Source organism: Fundulus heteroclitus, chromosome 2 (assembly GCF_011125445.2).
Source record: "Fundulus heteroclitus isolate FHET01 chromosome 2, MU-UCD_Fhet_4.1, whole genome shotgun sequence".
NCBI classification, from domain to species: domain Eukaryota; kingdom Metazoa; phylum Chordata; class Actinopteri; order Cyprinodontiformes; family Fundulidae; genus Fundulus; species Fundulus heteroclitus.
Window position 1 is genome coordinate 25,414,628 of NC_046362.1, and position 26,307 is coordinate 25,440,934.

The 26,307-nt window shown below is 40.3% G+C and overlaps 2 protein-coding genes across 2 annotated transcripts; one reads left to right on the plus strand and one right to left on the minus strand.

The window, feature by feature from the left end:
- The first annotated feature begins 1,714 nt into the window (after positions 1–1,714).
- tsg101a (tumor susceptibility 101a) lies at positions 1,715–11,531 on the plus strand. Its single transcript, XM_012853257.3, has 10 exons — positions 1,715–1,756; positions 2,525–2,612; positions 2,694–2,759; positions 3,869–4,032; positions 4,241–4,367; positions 5,025–5,082; positions 6,170–6,264; positions 9,258–9,460; positions 9,933–10,172; positions 10,251–11,531. Exons 1-10 carry the CDS (start codon positions 1,715–1,717, stop codon positions 10,338–10,340), a joined length of 1,173 nt encoding a protein of 390 aa, XP_012708711.2. The 3' UTR covers positions 10,341–11,531.
- A 656-nt stretch (positions 11,532–12,187) lies between these two features.
- Positions 12,188–21,606, minus strand: ldha (lactate dehydrogenase A4). The gene is given in 8 exon segments (NM_001309915.1): positions 12,188–13,352; positions 13,450–13,573; positions 14,883–15,000; positions 17,252–17,425; positions 17,525–17,698; positions 18,417–18,534; positions 20,006–20,131; positions 21,525–21,606. Coding segments are annotated over 7 exon segments (999 nt in total). The 5' UTR covers positions 21,525–21,606; the 3' UTR covers positions 12,188–13,187.
- Positions 21,607–26,307: the final 4,701 nt, after the last annotated feature.

Below are 26,307 nucleotides of genomic sequence, written 5' to 3' on the forward strand. Positions count from 1 at the left end.
TTTTCGATACATACCTGCCATCAGTTTTGAAGAATCCAAATAACCTGAAGTAGAGTTTGGCTTTCCTTGTCAGATTTAGTTAACCACTACTTATTTGCACCCTTTAGTAAGTGGAGGGGTCAAAAAGGGATCAAAAGATCTTGTTCCACCAAGGTTGTCAGCCAGGAGAAAGGTGTTAAAGTCAGCAAGTTGCAACACTGTATATCCAGCAGGGCATAATAAATATGGAACAACAATGACATTCTTAACACTGGATGCTTCTCCTTAATAATAAAAAAAGAGCAAGATGGTAACTAAGAGCCTGCCAGTTGGAACGCCAGGAATTTTTACATGTGACAATGATCTCATGTATTCTAACTATGTATGAACTAGGTTGTTATGGTTAAAGGACTGAAATGTATTTCGTCAAAGAAAACATCACGGCCTGGCTAAAATGTCCCGAAATAGAAGGCTCCGATATAAATAAGCTTGGACTTTTGGCCCCATTTCCAAAAGGTAAGTTTGCAAAGAAAACAACACAACCCGTCACCAAAAGCACCTGCCCAGAGTGAAGCATGAGGGCGGTAACGTCATGCAAGGGTTGCTTTTCCTCAGCTGGAAAAAAATATTTTGTTAAGGTGGAGGATGCCGTGAACATTTTTACATACCTGAGTCTTAAACCAAAACCTTCAAGCGTCTGCAACAAACCTCAATAAAGAGTAATAAAAAATTGTTTTTGCATCAATGCAAAAACAAGAATTATTCTAAATCAACAAAAGAAGGGTTTCGCTTGAAGAAAATTTAAGTTTTGGAATAGAAGAGCGTAGCCAGATTTCAGACAAACTATTAAAACGTTGTCATTTACTGAGAGCCCCCCGATTGGAGCAAGTTCTCAAACTCTTTGTAATGGTTTCACTTTACATCACAAAAGCCTGCCATTAAGATGACTTTGTGGACTTTTTACATCCATTTCATAAACATATAAATTGTATTCGTTTTAGTGAGCATTGAAAATGAAAGGGTGTTTATCATTTGTATTTTATTCCTATTTATTTTTCTATGTTTATGCATTTTGTTAATGTTATTACTGTGATTCTTTTCTTGGTGAGAAATTGTAGCAGTCACAAGTATGTTAGGCACTTGGATTATGAAATTCGGATGGTTTGTTTTTACTGATCGGTCTATGTTACCTTATTATTTAATTTTAATTAAATAAAATAATAGTTATCTTATTTTGTTATATTTCTCCAACACCATATGTATCTTTACACAATCCAAATATACAATGAAAAATCCTTGTTTGTATTTTGGACCTTTGTCGGAGTTGAACGAGCCCTGGAAAAAGAGACGTCACTATTAACGCCGGATTACGTCACAGACCGGAAATAGTTGAGAAGACACCCGGACGTTTCTTTTGTACACCGTCGGAATCTATTTTTTTTAATAGTTTTCTAAAGCTCTAAATTAGCAAGTTTAGCTTTCTATCGTGGCTAATAAATCGTTGTTTTGTCAAAGTATCGCTCAGAGATATTACTTACACTGACTTTGAATATTTCTAAGGAAACGCGAGTGCTATCTGTACACGTCCCTGGGCTAGGCTAATATTAGCCTAGCATTTAACTCTTGCTAGCTAACCGCTTCAGTTTATGTTGCTTGTCACAGCAGCAGGGTTAAACCATCGACTCTTGAGGCACAGGTACTTATTAGGAGTGATCTAAACATACATACAAGCAACATGGCAGTTGTCAGCGAAAGCGGCCTGAAGAAAAATCTGAAGGTAGGCTCTGTTCTCCACGGCTATGGGCTACGCTAGCTTAGAGAGAACCGTGGGCTAATATTCCATAGGTTTGGGGTCCGGGAAACTGCCTTTTTGGAAAGTATTTAGGATTTTTGTTTTGTAGGTGCAATAATGGGATGCGTTTTGTTAAGTGAACTCAAACTAATGCGTGTTGGTGCTTAAATATATATATCTGATAGCCAATCGGTGAATGTCAGGTGAACTGCAATGATCAGATTGTGACAGGATAATAATTATTAATGTTCCATACTAGACAAAATTCCCTTTGGTTCCTGTGTTAATGAAGGAATTCTCACTAATACTCGAGAAAATCTGCTATGTTGAATTAACCCATCAGAGTTCACTTGGTTCTTAATAATAATTTGGATAAAGCTGCTGATGACTTTAATGCAATATATTGTTTTACTATTGCAAAAATATTAAATTAATCGCCGATTTGAATAATCATGTACATGTTTAAATACTGTCACGACACTGTCAGCTAGTTTTGTGTAAAGCAAAAAGTTTAACTTTGAATTCTCTCATGGTTTAAATTTAAACAATCTGTCTTTTTGCAATAGTTTGTTTTCTTTTACGATGAGTTGTATGTTGTTTCTTAATGGACAAAATTTGATATGAGCAGGCCTCATCTTGTATCAGCCAAGGATGCGGCATAATTTTTTCACTCTGATTGGTCAGACATCTTGATTGAGCCTAAATCAATATTTTTATGTTTATTTCACTGCCTTTTTTTTCTCTTTCTTTCAGCAATACAAATATAGAGATCTGACAGTTCGTGAGATAACCAACGTCATCTCCCAATACAAGGACCTGAAGCCGGTTATGGATGCTTATGGTAAAATAATGTATACCTACTACAATGTTTTGACAGTTTGATTTTTGTTTGCACTGTTTGCTCATATTTCTTATGTTCTAGTGTTTAATGATGGTTCATCGAGAGACCTAATGAGCTTGACTGGGACTGTCCCTGTGAGCTATAGAGGTAAAAGGGATTTTTTTATATATATCAAATGAACTCTGTATTGAACACAAATGTATTGAAACTTTTTTTTTACCATAATACAAGACACTTTATTTTACTGATTTACTTATGTATTTTTTAAGTTAATTTGAAGTTACATAAGTGAAGTGAAGCCTGTTTTTAGCTAATTGTGTAATACCACTAGCAGCAAACAATTTGTTATATTTTCGTTGTTTACAATGGCATTGACGCCACCTTGTTTTAAAAGCATGATTCACAACTTGTATTTAGTTGCACTTTGAATTCAGGTCAACCCCCAGACAAAATTATTGCAATAAAAGCAAGTTTTTAAAATAATTTAATTTAAATAAAAAAAAATTTTTGTGACACGAAAAGGAGGGGAAAAAATTAATTGGATTTGGTATGATAAAATCTGAGATTTTTTTTTTAAGCCATATCGCGCAGCAATCAACAGCCCAACTAGTGGTGAAATTTAGCTTATTTCTCCTTTAATGATAATTATGAACCTACAATTTTTTTTTTTTTCAGAAAACTTTTCAATTGTAAACGTATCCAGTTGTGTGGTCATATTTGATGTTTTATCTTCTTTTTAGCTTTCCAAACAAACTTGTTTATTATGGGTTCACGTTCATATTAAAATCTTTAAAATCTAAAAAATAAATAAATGAAAATTGACTGTGGTAAGCAAACAAACACATAATTTTTATGATGTATTATATCCCCTGTTATGTTTGGTAGTGTTTTTATTAGTTTGGATACCCATAAACCGTGGTACAGTTATCACTTTTATGCCCTGGATTTTTTTTTTGGGCTTAAATGTTTCATATTTGGTTAACATTTAATCAATCAATTTCAGTTTATTAACAGTACTTAACTAACAAAATAATCTGTGATCTTTGTGTTTTCCTTTTTTTTTTTTATTGTGAGTCTCTTAGTATGTCAGTGCAGAGGAATAAAGCGAGACACTGCGGCATATTTGTACATTAAGTTTATGTAACATTCCAGCTGCAGTTATAAACAACAAATAGGTCATAATATTTAGTCAAACGGAAAATATCTATAAACTCTTAATTGCCATTAAAACACTTTGTGCTTTTCTTCTTATCTAGGCAATGTCTACAACATCCCTGTGTGTCTGTGGTTGCTGGACACGTATCCCTATAACCCTCCGATATGTTTTGTAAAACCTACCAGTACCATGATGATCAAAACAGGCAAGCACATTGATGCCAATGGCAAAATATACCTGCCTTACCTGCATGAGTGGAAACATGTAAGTATGGTGTCAGCTGTCAATAGTATGTAGCATAAACAATTGGAATCGTATATTTTAGACATGTGTACTTTTAGTCCTGTCTGTACCTGGCCGTAAAATGCGCGTGTGAAAGCTTCAAGAATGTTTAGGTCTAACTGCTCAGACCAGATCATTTTCCATTATTTTAGGTCTGACTTAGTAAAACCTATCTTTGTTTGCGTTACAGCCTCAGTCAGACCTGTATGGTCTGATTCAGGTGATGATTGTCGTGTTTGGAGAGGAGCCCCCAGTGTTTTCCCGTCCCACCACACAGCCCCCCTTCCCAAGTTTTCAAGCAGCTGGACCCCCTAACTGTAAGTGAAGTGACTATTGCTTATAGGATCCTTTACGAGCCTTTGTCTTTCTTAAAAGCTTCATGGTATGTCTTGTTCCTAATTTTGTTTTCTTACAGATATCTGTGCAACATATTCACAGAGTTACTATCAGTATGATTCAGCGTATCTATATAAGTTCTTCTGATATTTTTATCAGTGACAACAGAATTTATTTTAGATATACTTTCATGTTATGAGTAGGATTCATATTTTGAACCACATACTAAATATTCCTTATGGAAACCAAGGTTAAATAAAAAAATGTTTTTGTTTTAAGGATACATGCTGGGTTGTGAATAGAACCTGTTTAATTAGGACTGATTTCAAAGTTTTTCATTTCATAAAACATTTGTAAGATAGTATATGTACTTTAGGAAGTGTAGAAAAATGTACTTAATTTTTGCTATTGCACCAAGAAACAGGTTATAATTTAGCAGTGGCTCCAATTAATTTGGCCTTGCGTCAAAACATCTAAGTCGTCTTTCGTCTGTCTTGTCTATCACCATATTTCACATGATGCACGTGTCACCTTCAGCACCAGGTGGTGCTCATGTGCCATGGCAGCACATCCTTAGTCATTTATTCCTTAAAAATGTACTTTTTTAATTTACTCTGTGAAACATTGGTCTTCCTCAGCTTCCTACATGCCTGGGATGCCTGCAGTCTCGCCCTATGGGCCGAATCCTAATCCAGGGTAAGACATTTCTTCACAGCATCATCACCTTACAGGAGTTTATAGCAACAAGTGCCAGGATGTTTTATATTTTGTGATTTAATTTTTTTTCACTGCCAAAAATCCTTACTTAACTGTTCTCGTAAATTAAGTATGATTTGAATACAAATGTTGGTTATGTATAATTATCCAAAACAGAGGTCTGAGTTTAAGTAAAGCTTTGAAGTCAGTGGAAATTAGAACTAATTTAAACAATTGTGAACATTTCAAAACACTCTGCTGTTGTTGCGTCTTTCAATTCTACTCATCAAAAAGGTTTCTACGTCTTACAAAAAGCATTTTAATAAAAAAAAATGTATTTAAATGTGGAAAAAGAAACGTAAAAAAGAAATGTTGGGCTGTCCTAAGTACTACTAGCAAGTTCAGAGAAATGGTGAAAGTCAAAAGGTATTAGAATTATCTTTTCGACACATTATTATCAAGTAGCTCTAAATACTGTTTTGAGTTTGAGCTTGGAACCAGTAGATATTACCATGTAAATACACAGATGAAAACAAAGTGAGACCAGGGGTCTTTGGTCCAAGTTTACACAGGTTCTGTGGATTTTATCCAGGGTAAACCTGGTCCAAGATTTTCCAGTTTATCTAATTCTGTTCAGTTCAGTTCCAATTCTGCAGGTCCAGGGGGACCTAATGTCCTGGGTAAATTTGGTCAGGATTCCCTGTGGTTACCTGGCTCTGGACCAGCTGACATTATTCCAAGTTTACCCAGGGTTAATGGATTCATTAGTGTGTAAACTTGGCTTATATTCACCCTAGTTACTTAGCTCTGAGAGATTGATTGATCCGTTTCCATGGATTGTGTCCGTATTGACCTTAATCCAAAGACCCTCTGGTTCTGGATTGAGGCACTTTTGCACACTATTAACTGCTTAGTGATTATGTTGAACAGAAATGTTGTAAAAGTGGAAAAAGGAACCATATTATCTTGGCATAATAGTCAAAAATAAAGTAAGCTTATAGTTGGCTTCTCATGTTTTAATGTTAAATATTGTTTAGAGGGAAAAACGTTTTAAAAACTGCCTTTTTAATAATGTAACTATTTTCAGAGGTTACCCAGCTTACCAGTACCCAGCGGGAAACGCTTATCCTGCCACTGCTGGACCTGCACACTATCCAACCCAGACTCCCGTGTCCACTGTGGGTATGTATCAGATTTAGGTTTTTGGTGACCCACTCTGATTCAATTATATTTACAATATTTATATAGCGGCAATTCAAAACACGTCGTCTCAAGGTAGCTTAGAAAGTCAGTTCAATCAAATCATACAGATTGGTTAAGAAGATAAAAATCTTAACCCAAGCACATTGTATCGAGTCATTGACTTGCAGCATTCACTTGCCCTGGATGAGCGTGTAGCAACAGCGGAAAGTTGCTTGCATTGTGTCGTTGGCTTTGCAGCAATCCCTCACACCGAGCATGCATGTAACGACAGTGGAGAGGAAAACTCCCCTCTAACAAAAAGAAAGAAACGGAAGTCACAGGCTCAGTGTCATCTGCCACGACCGACGGTGGGGTTAGAGAAGACCGAGTAGAGATACTCAAAAAAAAAAAACAAAGAAGCGCTGATCCAGGAATACTTTCTATGTGAGAGAAAACTAAAAACGTAATGGTTGCAGTACCTTTTCTTGTGACCTCATATAGAACAGAGACACAGCTAAGTAGATACGCTCTTAGAAAGTTTTTAACTCTGTAGGATGACAAAGAGCACATGCAGTTAGTCACAGTAAAAGCTCAGCCTGTAGTTTTGTCTAGGACACAGACAGGGTTAGCCACTGAAAGACAGGATCTAGCCATCATCGTTGTTGGCAGCAATAGCTCAGCCAGTGCTGCCCTGCAGTACAGTGTCACAGCTAAACAGAACACCAGGCCAGATGTATATGTAGGTAGGAAAAAACAGAGAACGTAGTTAAAACTTGAAATAATAGCAAATAATGCAAAATTGGAGAGTAGTAGGAGAATGTAGCAGCGTGAGGGAAAGTGATCATTAGTTGGTTTGAGCAGTTTTTCAAAGATTTATGCTAATATTGTGGAAAATATGCAGTCATAGACTAATTATCTGCACGTCACCATCTTGTTTTTATTTATTTTTTATTTTAAAAGACAACATCTCGAGTCACAGCACATCTTAATTTTCTCCATACAGTATTTTTTTTTATTTTTTTTTTATTTCTCTGTTCCTTATGCGACCCCGAATGAAGACCCTTGACCTTTTTGCTTCAACTCGCTCCCCCTCCAAGTGACTTCAGTGGCACGTCTCTGAAAGGCCACAGCTGTAACTGGAGTGGGGCGTATTAAAGGCCAAAGGACTGGATGGCCTCTCCCTCCCCCCCCACAGACTGTCTTGACTCTGACTGAGAATATCTCACACAAAGACTGTTCTACAGTAGTGAACGCTGCTCCTCCAGTAGAATGCAGGAAGAACTTCAGGTGGCCCCTTAAGCGACGGCAGGAAAATGGTTTTGTGTCCGACTGGAGTCACCTGACACTTGTACTGTTGACTTCACACATAAGCATTGCTTTAGCGAAATCTGTCCACGCATTTATAATGTGTAGCCTCAAGTTTTAACACTTAAACTATTCTGTAAAAAAAATGAAAGTATAAGTAATAATGTTATTATAAATCTTTTACCATATTTTTTAGACCATAAGGCCCATCGGACTATAAGGCGAACAGTGAAGTAAAGTGCCAATGTGTGTGTTTGTCCACATATATGGTGCACTAAATATTCTTCCCAAGCGTGTAATATCACTCCGCCCATTCACGTACACAGCTCTCTATCCGTCTCCATCAGGAGGACAGAGTAGTTGGACTACACTGCCCTGTTTCTAACATAAGGCCAACAGAAACGTAACTTTTATTGAATTAACTTACTAGGTTGTTGCTAGCGCGTACTCTGGGTGCAGGCTACCTAAAGGCTCCCACATACTCGGCGTACTGTGCGGAGGCTGTGAGCTTGGCAGACTCCGCACTGACTCTCCACGAACGTTTTACCCTCCATAGTCGAGCGTACTGTTGCCTATAGGGCAAACAATTCCCACTAGGGCTGAACGATTTTGGAAAATAATCTAATTGCGATTTTTTTTTCTTAATATTGGGATTTAATGGGATTTTTTTTTTTTTCCAGTTTAATTTATCACGTCTTTTTAAACCTATACAAACAACAAATCAATTTGTTTCCTCGCTGTGAGGATTAGTTGCTAAAAGACCCGCAGCATCTAAACTTAAATGATTGCGTTCTGCCTACGATATATTTCAACCAAAATTGCAATTTTGACTTTTCTCTGCATTAACCACAAGCAACAAAAATGGCGTCTAAATAAAGACGTTTGTAAACTAGGACTATTTAAAACAAGAACTTTTAATGTTTCTATTAATCAGAATATTATTCAAGAGAACAGCTTTTAGTTGATTTGGACATCAATCCTTGTTGAACATAAAGTGCAACCAACAAGCAAGTCTATGTATTAAACTGATTGACCTGTACTTAATGCTATGTATGATTATATAAACTCTAAAACAAGTAATAAAATTAGATTATCTCACCGCTGCAACTGTCTTCCCTTCAATGTGGAGGCAAACCCACTTTAAACATTTTACCAACACCTAATGGACGTGTCTAATTCCCTAATTGTTACATAGCCAAAAATTGCAGAATCTGCGATTTGTAAGTTTTGACATTACAGTCAGGCAGTCTTGTAGACTACTGAGGGGTCCGATTAGGTGTACCGTAATGCTCCAAATATCCATGGAGCAGAGCGACTTCATCGCTTACCAAAGTCGTGCTTACACATTTAAATAGATTTTTGAGCGCATTGTACCACATAAAATCAGTTAGTAAGCACAACTGTAAACATATGAGGCGCACCATACATTTTTGAGAAAATTTAAGTTTTTTTTTTTATAAGTGCGCCTTATTGTCCGAAGAATACGGTACAATAAAGATATATATGAACTATTCTAATACTAGTATCAAATATATTTATTAAATCTAAATTCTTTTAGTCTTTTAGCTCCTACAGTAATTGTAAACTTCAAAGTTTAAAGGTCCTAGATTAATTGCTGAGTTACTGCTATTGTGCAGTTTTGTTTTACCTCATTGTCTCACGGAGCATTGTGAATCTGTCCCTCTAAGGCCCAACCAGGGATGGCACCATTGGCGAAGACACCATTCGTGCATCTCTGATTTCAGCCGTAAGCGACAAACTTCGCTGGAGGATGAAGGAAGAGATGGACCGGGCTCAGGCAGAGCTGGATGCCCTGAAGCGAACCGAGGAGGATCTGAAGAAAGGCCATCAGAAGCTGGAGGAGATGATCTCCAGACTCGACCAGGAAGTGGTACTGCTCCTTATCCTTTATACCAGGGGTGTCAAACTCATTTCTATATGGGGCCACTTTGGCGTCATGAAGTCATTAAAAGGGCCGGTTGCACATGTATAGACAATACTTTTCAATTTCTAATTTCATTCCAGTTCACATAGAAGTATAAAAAATGCACAGTAACATAAAAGTAGCAATCTTAGGCCCAGTTTATACAGTTTATCTGCAACAAAAGTTGATATTGGGGTGAGTTAAACTTACAGGAGGCACAGATTTAGCCAATTTATACACTTTAAACAGATATATGCCTCTACTTTATGACACGATGTGCCTTTTTTTTGGCTCTTGAGGGCCGGATTATTTACCTTGACGGGCCGGATTCGGCCCGCGGGCCTTGAGTTTGACACCTGTGCTTTATACGATTAAATCTCCATTTTATTTATCATCCTTCAGTGTTTTCATGTGGCTCCACTTTTGTTGCTTCCAACAGACCGACGTTGACAGGAACATCGATCTGCTGAAGAAGAAGGACGAGGAATTAACCGAAGCCCTGGAGAAAATGGAGAACCAATCGGAGAATAACGACATAGACGACGTCATCGTGCCCACAGCTCCGCTCTACAAGCAGATTCTGAATCTGTACGCGGAAGAAAACGCAATCGAAGACACGATCTTCTACCTGGGAGAGGCCCTGCGCAGAGGCGTCATAGACTTGGAGGTTTTCCTCAAGGTAACTCTCCCTGACAGCATCTTACTGTCGTCCTCCGTCTCGGGCTCCGTATTCACACCTGTTTTTCTCCTGTTGCAGCACGTACGCCTCCTGTCCAGGAAACAGTTCCAGCTGCGAGCGCTCATGCAGAAAGCTCGTAAGACGGCCGGCCTAAGTGACCTGTACTGACCCACAACGAGCGCTCGGAACCGTGCATACATTCACACTCCTCCTCCTCCTCTTCCTGCTGTTTATTTCCTTTATACGGTCCTCTTGTATACCAGCCAGCTGCCTTTTTTTATAACCGAAAGAGCAAGAAAAAGCATTTCTGAAGAATTCTGTAATGTCTTTTCTATTTGGCACCGTGCTAGGTCACAAACACAACTCAAATGATCAGCAATGACTTTGAGTCCATTGGGGGGGAGAAAAAAAAAACTGTCCTCTTTGTGAATTTCGTTGTCTTGGGAAGTTTCTTGACACGCGTGAGAGAGATGTGTAATATGAGTTCAACCCTGTTGTGTGCACAGCGCATGCAGCTTTTACGACAATAATGTTGATGCTCCTACTGAAGTTGGTTCAAACCTAAGCTGTATGGTGATTTGTACGCAGCATCCTGCACTCCTTCCATTTCTAAATTCGGTCTTCTGGTGGACTAGATATTTTGTCCAGTTGGCACCAATATAGTACCGATGAGTAGACATGATTCTAAACCAGAAACACCCAGGAAAGATCCTCCAAATGACACGAGCCAAGCCTCAGGATTTATGCTGTTTTAAGTTTCGGGTCATGTTTAGTAATCTTGGAGCCATAGGGATTGTTTTTTACACTGCGGGGGGTCATGACCTTCGTGGACTTTCTGTCGTCTTATGGGTCAGGCACCAAGCTTCAGTTTTAGCTTCAAAGTGTCTGAGCCTCTCTGGATTTTCCCCCTTCCGATAGTCCAAAGGTATTAGGTTCTCTCTCTCTCACCGGCCCAGGCTTACACTTCAGTCTGGGTGCTTTGAACAGTCAGTTAAGTTAAATAGTTGTTTCACTTTGTACAGCCTTGGCATTCGTGATATTAAGGTGTTACAAAGGATTACTTCGTTCTTTTCGTTCGTTTACTCTTCAGTTGTACCTACCTGTCGGGGAGAGCATTTGGTTTTCATTCAAAAGTTGTGAATAACGTTGAGGGCTAAAAGGGTACAAAAAAAAAAAGAACTATTAAACTAATCAATATGTTAAGTTATGTAAAGTTTTGTCTTTTAAATTTAGCCTTTTTACTAAATGCACTTTGAATTGTATCATAGAACCTTATTTTTCTTGTTTTCGAATTCAACTGTAGACCGTATCTGTAGATTTATGTAAAGCATTAAAAATTAAAGTTCTGATTCAATTGTCTGGATTTGTTGTGCAGTGATATGAAGCTTCTGGGAGTTCTAGGAAACCAGCAAACGATGTAGGTGTTCCTTTAAATGTTCGCAAAACGTTTTTACACCAACAAGTGGCTTTGGTGGCCGCTGGTGTTTGGGCCCGGTCGCTTTTCAAGTACCGACTTACTGAGATTTAATTGGGAATTGGATTATGTTCCTAATTTTCTGCCACCTGACATTCAGAGGGTTTCTATGTTTAAGTTTTAATATTAGCGTTATATTTTTAGATTTGTGGAGATCTGTCTAAAGGCAGACACAAACGTATCTCCCAGAACAGTAATCGTAATAAACACCACACGATCTCAGTAAAGGATTTTAAGACCAAACATTACAGAAACCCTAGGTGTAACGAGGGAGATTGGATTTTGTTCTGCAAGTTCAAGTTCCTGTATACCTTACCAAAAGTCATTTGACATAAAGCACACTTGATTTAAGATTGCAAGGCTTTAAAATATAGTTTCTTATGCAAAATTTCAAGCCAAGTATGTGATTGAAGTGGCCTTGGACCCCACTAAGGTAGCACCACTCCCCTTTTGGCTTTGTCCCGACGTCTCGTGTCAAATATGTCCCAATTGTGACACGCTCACCTTTTATTGGTTAAAGAAAAGACAGACAGACATCCATCGCTCTTCTGGCAGGTTTAATTGATGTTACAGCAAATAAAAATATCCAGCTGCCATGACGGGAACAGTTCTTTCTGTAAGTGATACGGTAAATCTATATATGCAGCAACACTGTTTTCTCTGCATTACATCCATAGATGACAAAATAATTTCTCTCTGGAGTTAAATATAAAACATCTGGGCATTTCTGTACGCAAAAAAAAAGAAAAATAGTTTTTTTCCGACCTAAAGTAAAGTGAATACGCCGACTGACCAGTCTCGCCTGGCTCCCACCACTAACCCCTGTAAGATCTGTGTGTCAGTGCACTTGTGGCTATAGGACTTGCTTCTGAAGACTTCAGCTGCTGAAATAATAATAAAGATACTTTGGCGTCACAGGATTTTTGCCCCCGTGACGTACAATATGTGGCAGTGTTGTCTTGGCTATGAGTTGATAGTGATCACTCCTCGCAGAGAATGGAATGTCTCTGTTTTTGCTTCTTATAAACAGAGATTTACCAAGATGGGGGGGAAAAATGACGAGGTACAACCACAGAAATAACAAACACGGTTCACAGACCATAAGGTACAGAGAAAGCAGCAGAAGAAAATAATAAAAGTACAATAACTTACGGCCAGCACACAGATTACATCCAACTAATATGCATCGGTCTGAAGTTCTTTCAGTAGAGAGTAGTAAATAGATACGTATGCACTCTACTTAAAACAGGATGACCTTAAATACGGGACGGGGAGGGGAGGGGGGAGGGGAACGTTTCTTGGCCACAGAAGGACGAGGACAGGTGGGGGCTGGAAAAGCAAAAGGATATCACTGTGCGAGCGTAAAAGTGTAACACCTATCTTTGAGTGGCTTTAACTACAAACACTTTGCCGTTTATGATATTCAGAAGTGGCGTTGCTCTAGGAAGGACATGAGAGGTAAGGTAGAAGGGGGGGGGGTCCACCGCAGAGTGTCTGTTGCCATTTTGTCGGGAGAGTTTAGGGTCTTAAAGGACAGCTCTTCACAGGGTCAGCTCCTTCTGCACGCCCCACAGGGTCTCGGCGCTCTTCACCAGCTGCTTCTCCTCCTCGGGTTTCAGCGTCATGTGAATGACGTCCGTCAGGCCGCTGTTGCCCAGGACGCACGGGATGCTCAGGAAAACCTCATCCTTCACGCCGTGCATGCCCTACCGGAGAGAAAGAAGGAGGATTATTCTGTCGGGAGACCAATTTCAGGTTCACAGGCATCCAAAAAAAAACGTTCGGGTGCCTCTCTATTCATACCTGGACAAGTGTGGACACTGGGTGAACTTTGTGCAGGTTCTTCACGATGCTCTCTACCAAGTCGGCTACAGACATGCCAATCGCCCAGGAAGTGTAGCCCTTCAGCTTGATGACCTCGTAGGCCCTGTGATGTTCAAAGATGAGAATAAAATTAACTTCAAATCATTGGAACTTTAAAAATTTAGACACTTGCATCTTCCATCTTCTTCACATTATATATATAAAAAAAAAAGTGCCCGGTGGTTGGTCGAGTTAGCTGAATATGCAGTTAAACAGCACCTTTGTGAAGTTTTCCCAATCGTTGACTCTGTTGAGAAACTTTGTGTAAACGTACCGCTCTTTGTTCCAAGGATTTGAATCTCACAATTTCACACCCGATACCTTGACATTTATGATAAGTGAGCCTATTGTGTTCTACATGGCTAAGATGAGATAAGTCACGCTTGGTGACTGACAAATATAATGGTGCAACTTCTGAAACCTTTGCATCACGAACCCCACAGAAAAATCTATGTTGGCCGACGGGTGCAAACGTGCAGCAGAGGCGCAGCCGACGGGCTGCTACAGAAAAACGGCGCAAAAGAAAAGTGCTGCGATCACAGAAAATAGATGGATGCAACTTCCAAAACACGCACACACACACACACACACACAAAACAACAACAATTGCAACAGAAAAACTCGCTCTTGAAAAAAAAAAAAAGAAAGTATGCCAGACCACAAGGGGGAGTCGACCCCCAGGCCCTCACTAAATCCCATGAAGAAATTTTGGAGGAAAGAAAGAAAACATGTGGCCATAATCTTTTATAATATTATAGAACATTAGTCTTATTGACATAGGGAATATTAGCGTTCTTACTGAGTCTCCCCAGTGTTCTGGTGAACTACCATTGATTTGGACCGAGTTTGCAGCTTTCTTTAAAAACTTGCTTGTTTTCCGTACTTGCAACATTTTTCTGTGATTGTAGCATTTTTCTTTTGCATTTGTTGTGTTTTGGAACTTGCATCAGTCTGTTTTCTGATTGCGGCATTTTTTAATTTGCAGCGATTTTATTTTGCTTTTATATATATATTTTTTAGTTTTGTGCGTTTTGGAGTTGGCATCATTCACGCGTCTGCCACGCGTTTGGTTGTTTGCCGCGCGGTCGCACATGATGGCCGCTGTAAAAATGCCACATCAACATCGTGAAATACAATATGGTTGCATAGACTGTTCGGATTAATTCCCAAATTATTTCAGGAGTTTAAAACGGAATCGGTTTTGGAGGCCTCAGGGGCACAGATGAAACATTTGAAATCCAATCTGGCGGCAAACTGAAGTTAATGTGAAAAGCATCTTTACCGGTAAATTAGTCAAAAAGTATTTCAGCCTAAGAGAAAAAAATAACAGAAGGGGAAACGACGGTCAGCGGGTCGGCCTGCGTCGGACTTACCCATCAACCACCTTCTTGTGGAGATCCTTCCAGTTCTCGCTGTCGCCATCTGCACCCATGTTGGGGTTGAGTGTTTGCAGAGAAACTCCAGCGATGTTCACACCACTCCACACAGCCACTGTGGAAGCATCATTTCAGACTCTTACATTCTGGAAGCTTCACTAAAACGCACTGAAACACATGCAGCGATGAACAGTGGCTCGCGAGGGTCCATACCCTTTAACCTGTTTCACATTTTGTAGCATTACAACTACAAGGTTTGATGTAACTTACTGAGACCTTTTTGGAAAGAGTATTGTTTTTGTACTAAATGAAAATGTGAGAAATGTGGTCTGCATTTGTAACCCCCCTCCCCCCCAATCGTTACATCCCTAAATGAAATCTAGTGCGGTTGCTGTCAAAAATCGTCTCGTTAGTAATCAGAACCAACAATTTAATCTGAGCGTAACTACAACTGTTCTTTGGTGGGCTCAGAGTAAACCATGGTGAACAAACAGACCGAGGAAAACACCAGAAAGGTATGAATAAATAAGGTTGTGGGGAATTTTAAAGCACGGTTATGTTCAAAGACAACATCCCCAGCTTTAACCATGAAAAAAAAGAACATTGTTCAATCGCTCATCTGAAAATTTAAAAGGTTTAGCACGACTGCAGCCATACTGAGATATGGCCGCCCAGCTAAACTGTCAGGTTCTGGCAAGGAGAAGCAGCCAAGAAGCTTGTGCACTGCAAAAAGGGAACTAAAAGTAAGTACAATTTTCTTGAAATGAGTATTTTTCCTTGATTTGAGCAGCTACATAAGACCATTTGCCAATGGAATGAATATTTTTACCCCTAAAATAAGATAATTAGACATCCTTCACTTGAAATAAGATGATGGAGATGAATTGTTCTTATTCTGAGTGCGAAAATCGTATTCCATTGGCAAATGGTCTTATTTACCTGCTCAAATCAAGTAAAAATACACTAATTTCAAGAAAATTGTACTTACTTTGAGTTCCCTCTTTGCAGTGATGGCAGCTGGAGGGTCTGCTGAGATTTTCCGCTCAGTTGGAGGAATCTGTCAACGGGACGACTATTAGGCTACGTTCACACTGCAGGTCTTGATGCTCAACAGGTGGCCGTTCATACTACTATAAAATGCGGCCGTCGTCAGACTTCTGTCTGAACCGTTCAAGACCGCAAAGTGACCCGCGTGTGTAGATAACAGAAGGAGATGTCACAGAGCAGCGCACTTTGAATGTAAAGGTGGATGTAATCGTTTCTAGAAGTGTTCAATAAAGTTTTGTTTAAAAAAAAAAACTGGAAAAGAAAATAAACGCAGATACTGGTCTGCATTTCTCTTTGTTACTGTTAGAAAGCTGTTGAGCAATGAGAGCCGACAATATACCGTACAGCAGGACAAAGTACGGTAAGAAGAAAGCAGAACAGCTATTAACAACAGTCTTTTATGGAGCGTTAACTGCTACTGCTGTGTGTGTGGACGTGTAGCGAGAGACAGGAGAGTGACGTGAAAGACGGATAAAATGCGATATGACCGTGTCCGATATATATCCGAATTAGTACCACATATGGAAGTGGCACAGATCGTATTTTTTTTTGAGGGGGTGAAAAGATCGGATACGAGTCGCCTATGAGCAAAAAGATCGGATTTGCACAGATCTATATCCATGAGCAATAAGACTTGATATGATATAAGCAGACACTATTTATCCAGTCTGACTGAGCGTGAGCTATTTTTTTTCTTTTTCTTTTAGAAAGCGGAGGCAAAGTTTCAGCAGAATGTGAGACGCTAGATACCCAAAAAGACTTGCAGCTGTAATTGCGCACACTGCAAAAAGGGAACTAAAAGTAAGTGACATTTTCTTGAAATCATTGTATTTTTCCTTGATTTGAGCAGCTAAATAAGACTATTTGCCAGTGGAATAAGATTTTTGCACTTAAAATAGGAACAATTCATCTCCATCGTCTTATTTCAAATGCAGGAAATCTAATTATCTTATTGTAGAGATGAATTGTTCCTATTTTAAGTGCAAAAATCTTATTCCACTGGCAAATAGTCTTATTTAGCTGCTCAAATCAAGGAAAAATACAATGATTTCAAGAAAATGTCACTTTTTGCAGTGCAAAAGATCACGCTTGTCAAATTCTTATTTGTAAACAGAATTGTGAAAACCGTCGCTTCTTTTCCTTCTGTGCATTGGTTGTTTTTTTTCCTCTAACACACTGAATATTGTCATAAGGCGTCAAAATGTGGAAAAGTTCAAGCGGAACGCGCTGGAGCTAGTGTGTCTCTGAACGGCCGACCTCAAAATAGCAAAAAACTGAGAAGGCAAGTCTCCTTTTATTTTTAGAAAGCCTTTTCATACCGCTGGAGTCTCCGTGCTCTCCGACGATCCAGCCGTGACAGCTTGAAGGGTGGAGGTGGAACTTCTCTCCCATGAGGTGGCGGAAACGGGCGCTGTCCAGGTTGGTGCCGGAGCCGATGACGCGGTGACGGGGGAAACCACTCAGCTTCCACGCCACGTAGGTCAGGATGTCGACTGGAAAAGTACGGAGTACACGACAAACATGTGATCGGGTATTTTCCCCCCCTCCCCTCCAGCAGGGACAGACGTGGTCTCGTTACCCGCCTGACTGACCTGGGTTGGAGACCACCAGCAGGATGCAGTTGGGGCTGTATTTCACAATGTTGGGGATGATGAACTTAAAGATGTTGACGTTGCGCTGCACCAGGTTAAGGCGGCTCTCGCCCTCCTGCTGGCGGGCGCCGGCGGTCACCACCACCACCTTGGAGTTGGCGGTCACGCTGTAGTCTGAGGAAACGACAAAGGAGGCCGTTAGGACCACTGAGCTATATAATACACTGGAGTGCTAATCACCGTCTGTTTGAACGAGTCGCTGTGAAGCCACCAGCCGCCATATTGGTACTCCCTATTTCCCCCCAGTAACTAGGGAATATGTGCGCTACAGCATCGAATAACGAGGATTTTCTCATGTTCAGGGGGGGTTTAAGACTTTTAAAATGTCAAATGCCATATAGTTTTATGTTCTGTTCTTAAAATATGAAGTATTGAGAAAGTCATGTGCTGAAATATTTTGCATTTTATTCATTTAAATATATATGTTTAACATTTATAAATATATAAATAACACTGTACAAAAACATATATTTACATATGTGTATACATATATATACATATATACATATACACATACTTATATATACATATATATATTTAATATGAATAACATGTAAAATATTTCAGCACCTAATTTCCTAGTAGTTAATAGTGTTAGTACATCCAATGACTGTAGAATTACCTGTGAAATATTTTCACACAGCCAGAAAACTGCTTGTTGTTGCAACCAAATCCTGTGGCATTCTGTGAGAGTAGGGAGTAGCAAGATGGCGGCCAGTGACTTCAGTTTTTCGGCAAAATCAGCACTCCAGTGTATTATATAGCTCAGTGGTTAGGACGCAGTCAGTCGTTACGGGGGGCTCTGCCCGGAGACCCGGTCGGCGACGCCCACCTTTGTCGGCTACAATCTTGTGCGTCTTGAGGAAGAGGGCTCCGTGCTGCAGGTCCATGGCCTCGCCCTTCAGCTTGTCTTCCATCACGTCGACCAGGGCCAGCTCGTCACACAGATCCTTGGGTTTAGACATACGAGTCAACCTTTTTGCACATTTTGTTACATTACAGCCACAATAGTCTACACTAAAATCTATTTTATCATGATGTTATGCCGTGAACTGATAGAAAGTATGGTATAGTTGTGGAAAAGATGGAAAGGCAATGCACGGATGGCTTTTTCTTTTTTTACAAATAAAAACTGAAAGGTATGGCCTGGATCTGCGGTTCCCCGCTATATTTTTTTAGAACCACCTTTTGCTGCAGTTGCATGTGCCGTTCTTTAGGGGAAAGTCTCTTCCATCACGCATACAAGCTGAAGCCTTGTTCATTCCCACTGAAGAGCATCTGGAACATATATTTTCAGGTTTCAGCCCCAGATTCTACAGTTGATTTGGATCGGGGCTTTGACACGGTTTGAGCTGCAGCTCTATAGTTTCAGGGCAGAGTGACCAGGCTGCCGCTCCGATCAACGCTCTCTTTGCCCACCTTATTAGTTTTTAGGCAAACTGCCTCGTCTTTGTAGGATGTTACTCTTTTTCAGATGACGGATCGAGCAGTGCTCTGGGATATGTTCAAAGCTTGGGATAGATTTATGTACTCTTCACCGTATTTACACTTCTTATCTGTATTCCTGACTTCTCAGATGGGCTCCTTGGTCTTCGTGAGGCTGGTTGTTCTCACGAATGTTCTTTAACAAAACTCTAAAGCCTTGACGGGACAGCTAGATTCATATGATTAAATTGCACTCAGCTGGACTCTGCTTACTACTTACGGGGATTTCTGAAGGGCAGTTGGTGGCACATTTAGGTGTATCAGAGCAAAGAGGGCTGAATATACACATGCACACCACACTTTTCAGATTTTTAGCCGTAAAACATATTGAACAGGCAACGGATGGATTGATGGATGTCCCTTGTGACGTAACATTTATGTTCTACACCGTCTTGCTTAAGGGGTGGACCTGTTTCGGTTGAATTTGTATGTTATCTAAGCCATTACAAGGCCTTTGTTTGGGCAGTAGTATAAAGCTTGGTACTCATTATTACTCTAGACCTTTTGAATTGAGAATGCTTCCTGCAGAGGAAGCGAAACGTCTTCAACTACGGAAAACAAGTCCAGTTGCTTTGTTTTTTTACTTTTTTTTTTAGAAAGATACACCGTCTTGCTCTAAGTCTGTGGTGGTAATATCACCAAGTGTTTTTATGTTTTTTTTTATTTTTATTTTGATGTTCCAGACCTCCTGAGAAAGGCACTAGCCCCTCCGCGACCCTGCACGGATAAGCGAGTGTAGAAAATGGATGGATGGATTTTGAACGGTGCCACACTGCTTCTAGCTTTTGGTCGGCAGCCATCTATCATTTCTGACAGCCATTCTGGGTGTTCTTCACGCTGCGAGCTGAGATTGTCTCGGCTTGCCGCCGACTGTCTGCGTTCGGGAGAACATGACTTACGAGAAGCTCACCCCCCCCCGAAGCCCCTCATACACACCTTGAGCAGGACGCTGATGGCGGACGCCATGCCCACCATGCCGACTCCCACCACGGTCACCTTGTTCCTGCAGCCAACAGGCTCCTCCTTCATCACATGGCTGATGAGCTTCTCCTGGGTGGACATCTGTGGAGTCGAGAAAAGGAGAGAGTAGCTGGATAAAAAAGGAGCTAAAGCACAGCAGAGAAAGGGTCTGAGGCCGTCACCAGTGGAGCTACACCACAGAATCCATGACTTATTTCACATTCCCACCCAAACAGGCTGAGCAACACTATAGTTTCCTCCTCAGGTCCTCACAGTTAAAACATTGCCACTTCTCTCACCACGAACCCTTTGATCACTCAGCTCTCCCACCGGTGTTTTCTCCCCACACCACATGCAGAAAGCTCCACAGGGCCCCCCTCTTCCCCTCAATGGCAGCCCCCTTTCCCAGGGGGAACGGCACTGCAGCAGGGGCGTCCCCTCCCCACCTCACACGCTGCTTCTCGTTTCCTGGCTGGGCGGACATGACTGAGCGCTCCCGTCTGCGTCACCGCTATGACGAGGCTGGCTTTTCCACTGTGATGTGAAGGCGAGCACGTAGCGGGGCAAACCTGGCGGGATTACCCCCCTGGCGAGGCTTTTTAGATCTGCGTGCTGTGATTGTTCACAGCAATAAGTAACAGGGGCCTACATTAAATCCTGTTACCCAAACCATCGCTTGCTTCCTCGCGTGAGACGTTAGAAGGGCCTCCTCACATTGGATTTGCCCTTGATGAGAGGGGCTCTGAGGTTACAGGATCACTCTGCATACTGGGCAGGGGGTCCAAATGAGAATTAGCTGGATTGAAAGAGTAAGTAAATAAATAAAAACAAAAAACTGGTGATTTATTTAACATATATTTAATCAAATCCTTTGGAGTGTGGTGGACCTGATGGATATCATCGCAGCTATAGGGCCACCTCTCTCCTGATTCAAGCTGCTGGCTTAGCACATGTTGAGCTCTTAGTCTTTTTTTTAATGCAAATCAGAGGCAAATATGAAGATCTTTCCTCCTAATAACGAAGGAAGTGTACATCCAAGGGCAGAGGGTCAATTTTAGAAGAATCGGTCCCTTTTTTTAACAGCAAATGGCTAATAGACTAAGAACCATGATCATGTCCAGGATGCTGGTCACCTCTAGTGGAAGATGGAGGGCGTACCCACTGCGCATATTACAACAACCCTGCCACAGACGCTAAGACATAGATAATCAAACCGATAATGTCTTATAATGGTTTCATTAATAGGATATGCGCCTGGGAATAATAGAAGCAACGGCAAAAAGCAGAAATATGTGATTTTTTTCCTCCCCAACCAATTAAAATGAATTCCCGGGACGCCATTGACACAGCGCAGCAACCGTAGAATAACGGCCCAATCTGTTGATCATCGGGAAAAAAAACAAACACGCAGCTGATGATGCTCACAGCAGGGAGTAAATAGGCATATTTTCCCTCTAAATCTGGGATTAAATTATATAAATCATAGATGTCTTACCTTTACGGTTTAAGCTAAAGGAAAGGTGAAAACACGAGGTGGAATGTCACTGCTCCTTTTCTCTTTCCGCACAAGTGCAGCTGCTCTTATGGAAAGGCTGCGGGTATTTAAAGGCTTCGTGAGGATGAGGATGATGAAGGCGGGGAGGTCGGGCGGGATGAAGAAGATGATGATGATGATGACGACGATGACGCTGCGGCCGTGTGGAGCGTCACGTTTGCTGCAGGATGCGGCACAGATCGGGCGGTCATGGAAGGATTTGAAAAACAAAAAAAAAGCAAAAAAAAAAACAAAAAACGATTTGAATTACCATTTGATTCGTTAAAAGAAGAGCATCGAAAATTATGATTAAATATACAACATTAAAAATAAATTTACACTGAGCTTCTTGCCTCTCATTGGGTAGATGACCATGACGTGTTTTTTTTTTTCCTGCCTTGTGTTTCTGACTCATACTGTTCAGCTAACAGTGGGCCCCGTCTGCACCTTAGTGCGTAATTTACCGATCAAAATAGTAATGCAGCCCAACGTGGAGCCACGTTTAGTCTGAGTTTGGTATAAAGACGATTCAAGCTCGTTTTGATGGCCGTAAACATAAGGCAACCGCTGCATTTTTGCGCCATCTCGTGTCCACTGGAAGTTAAAACAAGACAAGATGGCTGCCCCCTCTCCTCCCCCCTCTATAGCCGACAAGAGACGACTGACGCAACCTTTTGAGCGTAAAACTAAACTAATATGGAGAAATCGGAGGAATGTTCCTGGTCGGATAATTCTTATTCTGTTTAGAAAAGCTAGGGGTTGAATAATAGTTTCAACAAAGGACTTTAATTTTTTTTTTTTTAAGTTGTGCTTTATCATCAGCTGACCTTAAATTGCAACACAAATATGTATTCTCACACTACCACGCTCCAGATATGCAGGTTGTTATACCAAAAGATAAGAAATCAGATTTTAGTAAAAAAAAAAATTTTAATTGTTTGGTTGTGTCTTCCTATTACTCCTTTATTGTAAAAGAGAAATCACAAAAATACGGCGATGTCAAACCCCAACACCAATTTTGAGGATACTGTTTGACCAAAATATTTAAGCCAAAAAAAAAAAAAAAACATAAATGCAAAATGCAGTTTTTTAAATTATAATTTCTTTTAACTTTTTATTGGTAAAATGCACATTTCTTTTATGTCCTTTTTTGACATTTGCTTATATCTTTGTCAGCTTGTTAGCTTTAGTCACGTATTTCTAGAAATATGACTTCAAGTAATAGAAATACCAGGTCAGAGAACGTCAGCCATAGTAATACCACATTTGCTGTTGCAGTAGTTTCATTAGTACGAAGGAAGCAAAAACATTTGTTCCTATACTGCCATGCAAATTAGGAACAATATCTCCAAGAGGCCACTGGGTTGTGCAATGAATTTCTGGTATAGTCGGTGGGAATGTGTAACATCAACAAAAATAGTGTTTCATTTAAATTATGCTATGATTGTTATCTATAAATCATGTTTGTGTTGGGTAAAATTCTTGAATCTGTAACTCATTTCTTGATTGGTAAAGTTAGATATCAACAGTGTTGAGCCAGTTTGTTGTTAACAAGAAGTAGTTCTAAATGATGAAGACGGGGTAAAATAGATAGCGTAAAATAAATAAATCAATGTTCAAAGTTCAATACCCAAACATTTTGAACTAAGTTCACAGCTCCAACATCTAATAGTTCTTGTTCATTGTTCATATTTTGTCTCAATTAAATTTCAAGAAAATGTACATAAATGTCATGATTTAATTTGCCATTTAACATATCAGTTATGCTGTTGCCAGTATTTGTAACCGACCTTAAGTCTGCTTTATTCTCTTCTATTGTCGGAAGTGGCCAGATTCCCAAAACAGCCTCTTCATTCACTGAATTTTCTGCTTTTATCGTCAGAGAACAGAGTGAGCTGTTTATTTACAGTGTTTAAATGGGGGTGATTATAAAATCCTGACTTTTAGCCACCTTAAAGGCATAGAGGACGATTTTTATGGAAATTCAGGTAAGAAATGCCCAAGGCACTTTTTCAATAACTGCGCATGCGCAACACCATCCTCTTTCGCTCCTCAGGGGGATCAAGTGAAAGAATGTCCCAACTATCCTCGGGTCTTTTTTCTTGCTTCTGATGCCTTCTTCTGAACTTGTAAGACAGTTTACGTTTTGCAACATGATGCCATTTTAGAAGTATGCAGTGCGATCAGTGGAGCTACAATGAACGTCCAAAACCTAAGCTGGATACATGAACACTAGAAATGTGCCAGCAGCAAGCGGAAACTAACAAGGAGTGTGTACGCCCACTGGCGTTACGCGAGCACGTCAATGATTGGCATGTGGGACAACCAATAGATAAGCTGATACCCCTGGAACTTGAAGCCGAAAAAGATCGTCCACTACAGCTTTAACTGCTAAAATCTTTTGTCACTTACATTAAAAACAAAAACACACAAAGTATGTGTGAACGTATTACCAAGGCGGCCATCCGTTGCTCCATCATTTGCTTTTATTAAAAAGAAAAGGTTTGTGTATTGATATCAGGGTCATTGAAGACATGTAGTCCTCGCCTGGAATAACTGTGAACATTGTTCTTCACAGAGTGAGCTCTTCTCGGTTTGTTCTGGCCCGTGTTTACATCCCACCACAAGCATGCGCATTTCAGAGGGTGATTAACAGTGTGCTGAGCTGATGACAGATGTAGTTAGAAAACCAGCCTCTCCTCACTGTTCTTGGGGGTTCACACAGTGCCAACCTCTCAAATGAACTACCAAAATGCAAAATGTATGTAAAATGTCTCACCGTGGATAAAAGTACACTGAATGACCTTTACACAGTCTTTAAGGAAGCATACCACATGCAGCTTTTGGACTCTCTGATTACTGTCTGCTTCCTCTCATTCAGGTAGACGGTCAAAAACGGAAAACCTCTAAGCCTGTGGTTGGGACTGTTAGGAAAACGGACCCTTTACGCTCTACTCTCTGACCCGCTGCCTGTGCTAACGATCACGGAGGAAGATGTAAAAAGGCTCTGACGATCAAAAAAGCTAATGGTATTTCCCCCTTCTGCCTGAGAGTCTGTGCTGACCAAATGGGTCCCCATCTTCTGTCAGATCTTTAACAAGCTCCTGAAGCGCGTCTGCTTGAAAATGCTCTACCATCATCCTGGTCCCCAAGAAAAGCACCATCATAGGGTTAAACGACTACAGACCTGTCGCCCTGGCATCTGTGCTCGTGACATCCTTCGGGTGATTGGTGGGGATTTGAAGGATATCACAGACCCTTGCTGGGCCCCCTGAAGTTTGCTTATGGGACAAGCAGGTATAGGCAACTTCATCCACCTCGACCACTCAGGGATGTAGCTATACCAGAATCCTGTTCTGGACTTCAGCTCGGCTTCCCTACTCCATCAGAAGCTCACCCGGCTCCTAGTGCCAGCCGACCCCTGCCACTGGATCGCCAGCTTCCTGACTGACCGCAGCAGGTAAGGCTGGGGAGCATCTTCTCTCGCTCAAGAGCAATCTCCAGTTCCACCCCCCAACGCTGTGTTTTCTCTCCACTCCTCTTCTCCTTGGACACAAATGACCGCTCATCAGCGGACCTGTCTGTGAAACTGCAGAAATGATGCATTTTATTTAACTTTGGTGCATTTAATTGAAAAAGTTCCTGCTAAGTTTAAATTTTACTTTGCTGCTCTGCGGGCTTGAGTCAACTTGCATTCTTTTGTATTTCAGCTCCTAAAAGTTAGACTTTTGAGTTTTCTGTTTTTCTGAAGCTCTTTCAATATTTTGCATTGGCTTTGAATTTGACTGGATTTCTAAAGATAACGGAGCAGACAGATTAATCACCTGGCAATGCATCCCTGGTGTTCTTTGTCAGGTCTTTAATGGATGCTTGGTCTGAAACACATGGCTTTCAGATATTGCCAACTTGTCTGATGTGGAAAGTTTTTTTTAAGGCTTTTTTATACGCTGTCAAAGGTAGCCAAAAACCAAAGACAGAAATCGGAAGACCTTAAGAAAGGCCAAAGATCTGATGAACAAGATCCCTTCAAAAGATTGCATAAAAGTCTGGCTCCTTGAAAGCAAAGTTTAAAAAAAAATAAAAAATTGGGTTAAAGCCGGTGTACATTAATTTAAATTTAATGTAAAAGAATCATGTTTCAATAGTAAATGTTCTTTTTTTTGAAAACTCATTATATCCTATGACATTTGGAGGGTTGATCAGAATGTAAAATAGAAAAGGCTACAATGAGTTATTTTCTTTTAATAGAAAAAAAACCTAGATTAATTGATGGAACCGTGTTTATGTAGGGGGATGTGCAGTCATAAAAAATCTCTAAAAAATTATAAAACATGCTCAGTAAAGATGGAATATTAGTGCTTTGTTTTTATTTTATTTAAATTTTGTCAAGATTAATATTTAATTTCTCAAAAGTTTTGCAGCACTTAAATGTGAAGCTGGTTGATTTTTCAATTACAAAATAGATTGTCTGTTAGAAGTGCCTGTATCCACTTATCTTCAGCCACTGTCTAAGTTCATGCTGACCAGCAGGGGGTGCTGCTGTACAGGAAAGGTCATGGTGTCCAGTAAACAGAAGCTCCATTCAGGCGTGAAACATGGCATCGGGTCTGCACCTTCAGTTGTGGAAACAGATCATAGAGATTAACATGATCCTTTTTTTGTTTTATTTTATTTTACAATTCAAGATAAATTTACAAAAGTAGATTTGGCAAAATCATGTGGCAAACACAAACAATACACTTTA

Coding starts and splice junctions, on each gene's coding strand:
- tsg101a (XM_012853257.3), top strand. CDS start 1,715: ATGGCAGTTGTCAGCGAAAGCGGCCTGAAGAAAAATCTGAAG. Junction 2,613..2,693: donor GCCGGTTATGGATGCTTATG/GTAAAATAATGT, acceptor CTTATGTTCTAG/TGTTTAATGATGGTTCATCG. Junction 10,173..10,250: donor ACTTGGAGGTTTTCCTCAAG/GTAACTCTCCCT, acceptor CTCCTGTTGCAG/CACGTACGCCTCCTGTCCAG.